Below are 13,168 nucleotides of genomic sequence, written 5' to 3'. Positions count from 1 at the left end.
AATAATTTTTAAATCTTGGAAACATTGAATATGGAAAATATTCAAGTCTTTAAACTATTGAAATCTCGAAAACTTTGATTTTTTTTTGCGAGCAATTTTTCAGATATTGTTAAATGCTCAATGGATAATCCCGATTAAAATCGGTTTAGCCACTCCCCTTCCTAAGCATTTCGCCCCTCTCCCTCCATCGAGATTTAAATTAACACATTTTCCTGGTATTTTCATTGAAAGTAATTTTTAGATAATTCTACTGAAAAATAGAAAAAACAACTAAGATCACCCCTAGATTTTAAAAATTACACATTTGAACCCCCAGCCCTCTAATTTCCATGAATCAACCACGGTTATTTTATCCCTTATTCATGGACACTTTACTGAATTTCTTTCTTACACTGCAGAGAATTGGGTAATTTGTTCTTCTCATCGAGGTTTCCTTATCTCAGGACAAATCTTTTGTCCCTTTTGAGTCTTTCTAAAAATAGTTGACTTCGAGTCCTATTCAGTCGACTTCTATGTAATTAACTTCTTATTATAAAACAAGAGTGCCTTTCTATCCTGGTATGTATATGGATTCCTGATTTTCTTTCTTGTCTTACCAGTTGGCTGGTTTGCTTATATAAAAACTTTGGGTGTATATAAAATAACATGAATACTAAGTAATACTTATATACAATATATTTTATTAGTATTTATCCATTTTGCTTTAATTACCGAATTACCAAGGATAATTATCATATTTCCAGGACTTCGAGCTTGCAGAAAATAAATAGGTTTACAAAGAAAATTTTACATAGAAAATAGAAAATCTATCTTGGGAATATTCTGTCTTGACCATTTCTGCTGTAATTGGCTGTATTTTTTCCAACTTTTGAAAGATTTGAAAGAATCACCACGATATTAAATAAAACAATATGTATACTTTTTCGACGTTTGTCTGTTAAATTAGCTGCATACATTATCTTAGTACATTCGCTTTGCTAAACTTACTAAGTCACGGATAATTATTGTATTTCCGGGACTCCAAGCTCACAGGAAATAGAATAGCTTACGAAATAGTATCGGATCTTGGGCTGTTCTATTCTTTAACTATTTCTACTGTAATTGACTCTAATTGTTCCAACCTTCGAAAAATCTATGTATACTTTTTGCTCATTTGCCTTACCAATTATGTTAGTACATTCACTTTGATTGACTTATCAAGTCAAGGGTAATTACCGTGTTTCTGGGACTCTAAGCTTTCAGAAAATAGAAAAGCTTATGAAATAATATTTTATCTTGAAGCCACTCTATCCTTCAACCGTTTCTACTGTAATTGACTGTAGTTATTCTGGCCTTTGAAAATCGTACGCCTTTGACTTCGCTTTTTTACTATTTTTGATTGAAGCGACTTACCATAGGGCGTGGTCCATAACTCAATGAACATTAATAATTAATTATTTCTATTATAGTCGTCCCAAGATAACGGATAACACAAAAGTATAAGCAATTTTTTGTTGCTATGAGGGCAGAATGGACTAAAATTTTTGACCCTTCTAAGTATTTTAAGAATTTTAAGGGCTAAATTTTCTGTTATTCGCAATTCTGAGCTGAATGTAACAGCAAATAATTAATTATATTTGGATTTTAGAACGCTCCCTTAGTAAACGTTGCAATTGCTGCTGAGCGTAGTAAGTGATAGTAACTATCGGGGAATGCAAAAAAAAATTTTTGTAAATCCAGAAAAAATGTTTTCACTATTTTGTTTCAAAGTAACTTACCATAGTTAAATGAAACTTAAAGCACCAAGGATAAGGGAAATGATATATAATTGTCTGATTTCTTTAAGTGAAATCTTATACAACCGTATATTTCCTAAAAGAAAATTAGGAAAATCAGGGACTCGATGAGAGACCTTCATATGGAGTTATGCAGTTTTTATAGCAGCGAGTACCTAATTAAAAAAAAAGTAACCAAAAAATATGTGGCAGCAAACAGCTAAAGAAGTTGTAGCTTTCCTTTGTATGTGTTGTTGTCTTTGGGCCTGTTGAGGAGCAAAAACAATGCTAATATTTTTACGTCTTTTTCACATAATTTGATTATTTTTGCAATTTATTGTTTAATTTTGTGCCTTTTCCTCAAATATTAGTGAACTTGAGTAGTATTCTCTCTTGTCAGTTAGCTCTTTGGTCGTTTTAATAATATCTGCCAAAAGTGTACTACCATTACTACTATTAACTCACTGCTGTACCAAGCCGCCATCCCAATCTATTCAAAGCCTCCCTCTTTACATTCTACCAGGAACTTCCTATTTCAATTAAATCTTTTCTTGCGACATCCTCCCACTCTATTCGAGGAACTTCTTTTCGGAGAAAAGAAAGGAAACCCGTATTTAAGAAACTTTTCTAAATGTTGTCAAAATAAAAAATTGATAAGAAAAGGTAAACCAGAAAAATTCTGAGGAGTCAACTAAAAATAATTATTTAAAAACTGAAAACTAAAAAGTCAAAGAATAAAACTCGAGATGTACAATAGTTGCCCTAACTTGGTTCATTTCACTCAATTATAAACATAGCAATTGTGCTTTTTTCGAAAAAGTCATCCCTTTATCTTCCACGAAATATAAAGTAAATGTAAAAAGCGATATAAAAAAACAGACACAGCTAATATGTTTATATTTTTACAATAAAACTCCCGATTCTACATGGAAGGCTAGATGTCGTTGGTTGTTGTTTGTCAGCAACAAACTTGAGTTCATGAGCTCTTTAGGCTATCGCTGTGTCATGATAGTAACTTTTAAATGTATCGGATGTTTGTTTTTCATCTAAGAAAAATTATATAGTAAAAATATGTGTTGATTCAGAACTGCATAATTTGCAAGTGTGACTAGGTCCAAGAAATTTACAAACATGTTCGAAATATGTATACATGTGTTACAGTGAATACCCAAAATTGGTAAATGTTCGAAATACAATTTTTTCTCATTAGATTTAGTCAGCGTTGCCAGTCAACTTTTTCAATTTAATGCAAGGATTTGACGATGACAGGGTAGGTTAGATTAGGTTTGGTTGGCTTAGGTTAGGTTTTTAACCCATTTCTGGCATTTATAACCAAATTTAACCTAACCTAAACTAGCATAATCTAACCTAGCCTAACTTTAATTTTTACCATCATAGCTTGCATAAGATTGAAAAAACTGACTCGGAAAGCGAATTGAATCCAAGCAGAGAAATAGGAATTTTGGACGCTCACGGTAACGACAATGCTGTGAGGTGCTAAAATAGCACAGAATTTGATGGCGTAGTATAGTTTTGATAAGTTTCTAACATATTTGTTTTTTTATTATTGCTAATTTGATTTGTGACTGTGATTTTGAGCAAATTCAGTAATCTCCCCGAAAATTAAAGTCAGTAAATACACGACTGTTAACGTAAAATCACAAAAGCCAAGAGTTCATAGGTCAGAACCGAAAATTAGACTCTGTACTAGAGTTATCAATTTTGCTGCTCTTTGTTTATTGGCAATTATTACAAAGATAAACTAGCAAATACAGTGTTCCTGTTGTCTCTTCTTCTTCGGCATTGTAACGTTTGTCCCACCAAGTTTCATCCCGATATCTCCACTTTAAGCGTTTTCCAAGATTTTCGGTTTCCCCCTCCAACTCCCCCCCAGTGTCACCGTATCTTGTCTTGATTTAAAATAAGAGCTTTGAAACCCGAGGTCCTTCTAAATATCAAATTTCAAGATTTGATAATCCTTCGGAAGTTAAAAATACCTAATTTTTTCCAATTTTTCCGAATTTTTCGTAACTTAGGGGCAGGGAAGGGGATGCTAGCAAGGGGGAGGAACCAGGACTTACTTAGACTTGGTTCCTTTGACACAGGTTGGAACATAAGGCGGCAATGGGCTTCTCAATGACGAACTCTGAAGAGCTTGGGGCCACAGGTGAAGCTAAGATGTACCCACCAGTATAGATTCCCTCTCTGTGCATTGGCCAAGCGACACTTTTTGCCGTCCATGTCTTCTAATGCTGAGGGGAATCAAACATCACGAGGGAGCCTGCTATCGTCCATATGGCCCCCATACGGCAATCTACTACTTCGAATTGCATCAACTATCGATGGTTGCTTTGTTTTTTTCACGTATGAAGGTGTTGGTAATCCTATCAGTCCAGTGGGTACCCCGAATGCACCGTAGGCAATTATTTTTTAAGCCTTGTATTCGTTTTATTGAGGTGTTTTGTCAATGCTTATGTCTCGCATCCATACATTAGTAGAGAGAGGACATTGCTATTTAGGAGTGAGAGTTTGAGCTTTAGAGAGTAGTTTGAGCTTTGATAAAAGCATTGCCTGCAGACACGATGTGTGTAATGATCTCGTGCTCCAGGCTTCTATCAGATTTCACGAGGCTTCCAAGATACCTAAACTCTGCAACCTCCTCTAATTCATCAGAGCTGAACAACAGTGGCCAGTCCAGCATTGAATTAACATTGTTGGGCATGATTTTTGTTTTTTGGGTACTTATAACCAATCCATCTCGTCCGGCTGTGTTTTAGAGCTCTTTTATTTTCTGCTGTAGGTATATCCTCAGATGAGTAAGGAGCGCAATGTCATCAGCGAAATCATCATCAAAGTTATTGTTGCTCTCATTCAACTGTATCCCTCTTATGTCCAGAGTATGTCGTCAATAAGGATCGTGAAGAGCACAGGAGAGAGGATACAGCCTTGCCGCCCATCGAAGTCGATCTGGATCCATTCAAAAAGGTCTCCAACGCCAGTTCGTACAGCACCCAGCTGAAACATTGGAGATATATAGAGATAAAAAGTGATTTTTAAGTTTTTTTTTCCAACTCTGAGTTGGATCCCAATTATTCTTCACTTTTTTTTTAGCTTCAAAGGATCTGGTAAAGTAATATTTTTTATTTTTTTATTTTAAGGCCACGCCTTACAGAAAGGAGCTATATCTTATTTTTACTTTCAGGCTGCGGTTACAAGGTTAGATTTCTCAATCCGCAGTTTCTTTCCAAACTGCTTAGTTTCTCTTTCCTTATTTGAAAGGAAAGCACATTCTTTTCTTTTATCTTGCAATGACAATCAGACCAGTCAAATTTTTATAGTTTCCAAACTCTTTAAGTTTTGTCTCCTACTTGGAAATTGTCCTAGGGAGAAATTGGAAAATTTTTGTGCTGGAAAAATTATTCTTTTTGTTGATGGTTTTTCTTTTCTAGCAATAGTGATTTGGCTGGATTAGCTAGGAAACTCAACCAAGAATATGTAATGCGAAATGATGGAAATGAAATAACTCCCGTGGAAGGTTCGAGATTGGCTAGCAACGTGTTTTCACCAGCTCTTTCGAAGCGATATTTCGGGAAAGACAGGGATACACCAGGTGAGGTTCTTCGTCAAAACATTTTAGTAAGCTATATTGCCAAAAAATCACAACCAGGTAATACGCCGAAAATACTTGACACGCGATATTTTGGGAAAGACAGGGATAAACCAGGTTAGGTTCTTCATTAAAGAATTTTAGTGATCTATGTAGCCAAAAAATCACAACCAGACAATATGCAGGAAAACCCCGATATTTTGGGAAAGACAAAAAAAATCATAGAAAATAGCGAAGGGGAACTATTTTAAAAACTAATGACTATGTGTGAATAATATGTGTTTCAGTCTGAGCGTAATATATAATGAAAATAAATCTACATTGTAAACCCTTGCTATCTTGCAAACATTATTTATAAGATAAACTTGGTTATAAGTGACAAAATTTCCTTCACATGCAATTTTTTTCTACACGTGGCAAATGATATGCCTTCAACCCAAGTAGTACATATTATTATCATCATGAATTGCTAGAGGGATCATCCTAATAAATTTTTACACAAATAGGAAATATAGAATATAATATAGAAAGAAGAAATCTAAATTTTGTCGAAAAATAGAAAAGTAATCGACACTTTCCTGGCAATGTTGCCAGAAGAAATTTAGCATGAACAATCTTGGCTCCACGGCATAACAATTAAACTTTGATCAGTCTTTTTCCAGGAGAGGGGGTAAGGGGTTTGACCCCCTCCCCCAAATATTGGTCCGACTCGTAAAAAGGTGACACAAATGCACATAGACAAATTTTGATGTGTCGTTTAAAGTTTTTTGCACTCCCCCACCCAATATACACACCCCTCAAACACAAATTCTGGAAATCACTCAGTGTATATGTGGTGGTGTGATTTCTATTTAACCAACTCAAACAATAAGATTTCATTTTCATTGTTATTGGTAATTTAAGATGCAGGTTTGCAACGGAGTGTTGACATAAAGTACTTTGAAAAGGATCTAAATTAGAACATTGTCTTTATTCGTAATTCTCAGCCCAGGTTCAGAAGCCCTTTTATGAAATTACATAAAAAAAAACTAGTTTTTTTAACTGAAAGTAAGGAGCGACATTAAAACTTAAAACGAACAGAAATTACTCCGTATATGAAATGGGTTGTCCCCTCCGCAATCCCTCGCTCTTTACGCTAAAGTTTTTAATTGTATTAAAAAGCAGAATTGTGGCAAAGAGTCAAACTTTAGCGTAAAGAGCGAGGGATTGCGGAGGGGACAACCCATTTCATATACGGAGTAATTTCTGTTCGTTTTAAGTTTTAATGTCGCTCCTTACTTTCAGTTAAAAAAACTAGTTTTTTTTTATGTAATTTCTGAACGTTTTTGAATTAATGCATGTTTGATTTTGGCTCTCCACACATAAATTATTAAAATGAAATTTGCATATTAATTCCTTTTTTGGCTAAATGGCTTTCTCTTAGTTTTGATCAGACGATTTTGGGAAATAAGGGATGGGAAAGGAGGCCTAGTTGCCATGCAATTTTTCGGTTACATAAAAAGGCAACTATAAATTTTCATTTTTAACGAATTTTTCCATTAGTAAAAAATATACGTAACTTAAGAATTATCTTACGTAACAAACTTTTATATTCTTTAATTTTTATTATGTATATGAGAGGGTTTGTACCCTCGTTAATACCTCGTTCTTTACACTAAATCGCAAGTTTTGTCCCAATTCTTTAAGAATGACCCCTGAATCAGAAAGGCCGTAGAATGAATAGTTGAAATTACTAAAAATATTATAGCATAAAGAGCGAGGTATTTATCTCCTCCTAAATACCTCGCTCTTTATGCTAAAGTATTTTTAGAACCCCTCACATGCGTAATAATCTCTGTTCGTTTTAAGTTTCAATGCTACTCTTTACTTTCAATTGAAAAAAATATTTTCCATGTTTATTTTTTCATTGTTTTTTTATAGTAATTTTAGAAAATCCTGCGCCCTTTTCATTGAATTTCTGTTCCCCCATGACACATTTCTCCATGGAAAGATCCTCCCACATAGCCCCCTCCCCTCAACCCCGCCCCCAAAACCAAAAAAAAATCCCCTGAAACCGACTGTACACTTCCCAATAACCATTATTATATGTAAACACTGGTCGAAGTTTGTAAGTTGCAGCCCCACCCCCAGGGACTTTGGGGGAGTAAGTCGTTCCCAAAGACATAGTTATTATGGTTTTTGACTATGCGGAACAAAATGGCTATCTCAAAATTTTGATCTGTCGACTTTGGAGAAAAAATGAGCGTGGGAGGGGGCCTAGGTGCCCTCCAATTTTTTTGGTCACTTAAAAAGGGCACTAGAACTTTTCATTTCCGTTAGAATGAGCCCTCTTGCGACATTCTAGGACCACTTGGTCGATACGATGACCCCTGGGAAAAAGAAAAAAAAAAAAAAAAAAAAAAAAAACAAACAAATAAACACGCACCCGTGATTTGTCTTCTGGCAAAAAATACAAAATTCCACATTTTTGTAGATAGGAGCTTGAAACTTCTACAGTAGGGTTCTCTGATACGCTGAATCTGATGGTGTCATTTTCGTTAAGATTCTACGACTTTTAGGGGGTGTTTCCCCCTATTTTCCTAAATAAGGCAAATTTTCTCAGGCTCGTAACTTTTGATGGGTAAGACTAAACTTGATGAAACTTATATATTTAAAATCAGCATTAAAATGCGATGCTTTTGATGTAGCTATTGATATCAAAATTCAATTTTTTAGAGTTTTGGTTACTATTGAGCCGGATCGCTCCTTACTACAGTTCGTTACCACGAACTGTTTGACAACTTTTTTGCAAATTGCTAAGTAAAGCCATGAATGACTGTGAAAGTGAATGCCAATATCTGCTTTATGTATGGTTGATTGAACCAAAAAAAGGTTCTCCATCTGACATTTACCGAGGATTAAGGCTATAAGATTTACGATACCCTATTGCAAAGAGAATCGATCCATTAAAGGATGCCCAGTATTTATTACCCATTCTTTAATATAACTGTCTATCTTATCATAGAGAAATATTACCTATATAAGCTAGCTGAGAAAGGATCACTTTTAACACGGTCCAGCGTTGCAGAACATTGTGCTAACGAATTTATTTTGAAGAAAATGAGATTTTAGTGATATTGAAACTAACAGGTTGGGCAACATCTCAGCCAAAGCACAATCCTTGCATATAAAGACTACTGGTGACTAAGTGCTCCTTGAAAGGCTGATCACTATTCACAACCTGTTGTACATCTTGGAACGCCACTTGTTCCACCCTGCGTAATCCACTTTGCTAAACAGGTTCTTTGATTCAGGTCTGCGTGTTTGTCTCTTGTTAAAAGTCTCTGTGAGTTTAACTTGATACCCCAAGCTGTTCCTGAGGTATTGAAGATATGCAATTTTGATAACCTGATAACATAATAATGTTTTTTTTTATTTACCTTTCTATTTGACGTGCATAGATTATAAGTCGAATATAAATTTATGGTGTAGAAACATTTTCGTCAATTGATCTTGTTTTGGGGCCCGTTTGCTGGGGACCATGCTTCCAAAAAATTATTTCTACACCTTGTGGCCTTGTGGATTCCTTGTGGCCAAATAATTTACGGCTGAGAGTGTCACACTAACCTTGGAGGAACAAATTCTGGTACATTTCCGGGCCCCAAATACCTCCTTTCGCTACAAAAATCTATGTTTATCTTAGCCCAAAGAACGATCCTTAGAAGTTTTGCGCCTATTGGATACCCAAGATCAAACAAACTCCCTTCTTTTGATATAAAATCTCTCTTTAGACATCTGGCTTTTGCGTAATTTACGAGCTTTGCCCTTAGAGTTATGGACTATGGGTGTCATATCTTCCCACGAGGCATATTTATTGGATTTGTGACTGTTCTAGAAAAATACTATTTCAAAATTTTTGTCTTGGTGGTTATGAGGGACACAGTCACATAAAAGGGCACAGGAGGTGGGTTGGTTACCCTCCAGCCACCTTTAACTCTAAAAAAAAGCACAAGCACTTTCAATTCCCAAACAATTAAACATCCTATGAAGTTTTTAAGACCACCTCTTCCATACAAAGTGATCAGTGTAAAAATATATTGGATGCAAGGCTGTATCCAGGCGGGGGGGGACTGAGTTTGAACCCCCTCTAAAATTTTGTTCGACTCGTAAAAAGATAACGAAGATGCATTTAAACAAATTTTTGGTGTTTTTAAGCTTGTTTTGTACCCCGCCCCCTGCCCTTTGCGAAAAAAGATCCTTGATACGCCCTTAATTGGAGACACATTACTCTTTACTTAGGTGTTGCTAGAACGCTATTTTACTTAAAAAATATAAAATTTAGAACTGTAAAATTCGAGTCTGTTATGATTTATATTGGTTTCTTCTTATCTGTCCCAAAATTTATCAAGATTTAAAATGATGGTCTATAAGATTATGTTCTATCACATTTAATTATACTAACACAAGCATGCTACTCGGGGCACGTACACTGAGGGTACACTCCCTCTTGATTACTTGTGCTTTTCGTATTTAGTTGTCTTGACGGATTTCCCTTGTCTCCTGGAGAATGCAGCAATAGCTGCTTTTTCTCTTATACGTTTTGTTTATTGCCACAATTATGATTGTCGGAAAGTCGCATATTTAGAAATAGAAACGTATCTATTGTAAGAAGTTATGTACGCTCAGTTCATTAATAGACGCAGTGAGGCAAGGCCTTTGGACCACAGACAGGGAAAAGCGGTGCCAATTCTCGAACACAAAGGAGGAAGGATTTTTTTTTTTTTTTTACGAGGATAGAACAATTTTTTTCTCAAATCTACAGGAGTAATTTATGTTTTAAAAAAGTAATAAAAAAGAGTTAAAAATCTAAAAGGCAATTGTCCTCTATTAAATTGTAACTGCCCAATTCAGTTTCCAACTCAATCCCAACTGTAATTCAATAGAAATTATAGTAACGTTATGTTCTGTGTGTAAGTTTTTGGTATTTTTCTGCAGTTATACAGTTTAAATTCCTCTTAATGTTTCAATGGAAAGAAATTCGCGCCACAGACCGCACCACGCATACCACCGCCACCCGTGGCATGTGTTATACGGTGTAAATATTTTTTTTTAATGGGAAACCCTTCGTTCCAAAGGAATGACATATGCTGAATGTCAAGATTCAGGCATTTACAGGTCATGCAGGAAATGCCAGTGTTTCCGGATAGTTTAACCGTTAATGGTTTCAAATTTCACAATATTTAAACCGAAGTGCCAATCCAATGCCTGTAGATCTTTGATTAGTCATACTTGAGCATCGGTACAAGTTGTGCCCTTGATTGTATAGATAAATTAGTTTGTGAAAAGGCAGCAACGGTAGTGATATTCACTAAAAATACAAGGGGGAGGGGATTTTCTTCTACTTTATAAGTGAAGATACAAAATAAAGCGTTTTTTTTTTAATTTAGGAGGGTGATGTCTCTTTGTCATTTTTCAACAAAAGTATTTTAAAAGCTGTAATTTTTCAGGGATGATTATCAATTTCGGAAAATCCTAATTAAACCCCTGTATAAGAAAGGTAAAGGTGATAAGAGTGAGTGTCATAATTATGAGGGATTAGTCTGGTTTTTGTAGATAGTAAAATACTTAGCACCATGATACTTTTTAGACTTACGGATGTTCTAGACAAAGTTTTAAGAGGAGAACGAAGAAAATAAGGATTTGTCGCTTTTTTTCGCTTTTCGGCGAATAATTGAGAAGTGCCTGAGCAATCAATCTACTTTAGTCCTGAGTTTTTTTTAGATTATGAGCAAGCGTTTGATTCAGCTGATAGAAAGGCTTTAGAGAATGCCTTATACTTGTATGGTATGCAAGACAAATACATAGGGAAGCGGGAACTTCCCGGGAGGGTGTAAAGAGGGAGGCTTTGAATAGATTGGGATGAAGGAGGAACGTGTGTAGCTGTGTTAGCCTCAGACGGCCTGGTACTGTGTTGAGTTGTTAGTAGTAATAATAGTAGTGGTAAATGTTTATAACTCTCAAAACATTTTAATAATCATGTTAAACAGTTTCATTCGTTTAAACAGTATGATGTCGAAACTGCAGGTTGAGCGGGGGGGGGGTAGCAGCCTTGCCCACGTATGAAAGACCTGGGTTTATATTGTACTGCATTATATTTGTAAAATTTGCATTATACTAGTTAATCTTCCAAGGCTTTTTCTTGTCAATCCAAGTTCCTATTTCTGCTCCTGTTTCTCTGTTTCGTTGTTTCAGGTCTGCATCGACTGCATATTCTGGACGACTTTTTCAATCTCTGGTAAAACCCAAAATTTCGAAGACATGCAAAACTTACGATAAACCGTAGAGAACGGTAAAATCGTAAAGATTTTGTGGTCCTTGAACCACAACCTCCCCCCCCCTTATACGATGGTGCTTGTCAAATAAGAATAAACGCAATAAATGCAGATAAGAATCAAAAACACTCTCCTGCGTGACACTTTTGATATGGGAAATTATCAGAAACATCATGTGACATAAGTGTGTTGATTTCGATTAACGTCTTCCGCACCAGGGGTCTGGGAGCCTGAAACAATAGCGATGCTTGAAATGGCGTATACATCAATTCACGTATAAAATTTTGACGTGTTTAATACCCTGTTTAAATTGTTCAAACTTAACTTGCTAATCTATTGTAGAACCCTTGCCAGAAACTTTAAGATTGATGTTATTGAGTTAGACAGCCACAAGTCCCAAACATTGGCGTATTCAAACCACCATATATATATATATATATATATATATATATATATATATATATATATATATATATATATATATATATATATATATATATATATATAGAATTCACACTTAAAGCGTAAAAAATAATTATCATGGGATCACGGACCTACGCAGAAAAAGCACCTCGAGGAATCCACCCCCTAAAAAAAATGGATTTTTGGTCACTTCTTATTCAAGTTTTCAATTTTTTTTATCATTGCCCCGCGTCCCGAAAACCGGAAAATGTTTCTGTGTACCGTTCTGCTTGGGAATGCTACAGCAATTTCTTCTTCTTTTTTACAAACTCTAAGTTTGTACGTTGATGAATAGTTTAAGCCTTATGCTGATTTTGATTGTTGACGTTGACCACGTTGAATTCAATTTTTTTGTTGACAGTTCCCCCTTCTCCTAGATTTTCAAAAAACAACCTTTTGTATTTTCATAAAACAAGCTTGAAAAAAACTACCCCTTCCCTAAATTTTCGTGAATTGGCGCCCATGATGTTTAAACCGTAAATATTATTAAGATTTTTTTTTCTTTCCCGAATTTGAAAAAAAGGATTGAGTAAACTTTTATGGTAAGAGAAAGAGGGCTTTGTCCCTTAAGGGTCCATAAAGCAAATACGCTGAAAAGGCATGTTTTACTTATATTGGAGGAAAAGTAAATTTTTCTGTGGTTTGAACAGCGCTGTCATCTTATGGAAACGATTAAATAAAAAAAACAAGTTTTTTCAACTGAAAGTAAGGAGTGACATCAAAACTTAAAACGCACAGAAATTACTTCGTATATGAAAGAGGCTGCTTCCTCATCAACGCCCCGCTCTTTACGCTAAAGTTTGACTCTTTCTCTCAATTCTTCTTTCTAAAAAAGTAAAAAACTTTAGCGTAAAGAGCGGGGCGTTGATGAGGAAGCAGCCTCTTTCATATACGAAGTAATTTCTGTGCGTTTTAAGTTTTGATGTCACTCCTTACTTTCAGTTGAAAAAACTTGTTTTTTTTATTTAATTTCTGAACGTTTTTGAATCAATGCATGTTTTGATTTTGGCTCTCCGCAGAGGAATAATCAAAAC

The 13,168-nt window shown here is 35.3% G+C and overlaps 1 protein-coding gene across 1 annotated transcript in view; it reads left to right on the top strand.

The window, feature by feature from the left end:
• The window catches only part of LOC136026159 (ankyrin-repeat and fibronectin type III domain-containing 1-like), a 254,211-nt gene that overhangs the window by 119,465 nt on the left and 121,578 nt on the right, over nucleotides 1–13,168 (top strand). The window contains exon 6 of the mRNA XM_065702463.1: nucleotides 5,204–5,364. Coding sequence (XP_065558535.1) covers nucleotides 5,204–5,364 — 161 coding nt within the window. The remainder of the gene's footprint in view (nucleotides 1–5,203; nucleotides 5,365–13,168) is intronic.

Source organism: Artemia franciscana, chromosome 4 (assembly GCF_032884065.1).
Source record: "Artemia franciscana chromosome 4, ASM3288406v1, whole genome shotgun sequence".
Lineage (NCBI taxonomy): Eukaryota > Metazoa > Arthropoda > Branchiopoda > Anostraca > Artemiidae > Artemia > Artemia franciscana.
Note: the sequence above shows the minus strand (reverse complement) of the source record. Positions and strands in the feature narration are given on the sequence as shown.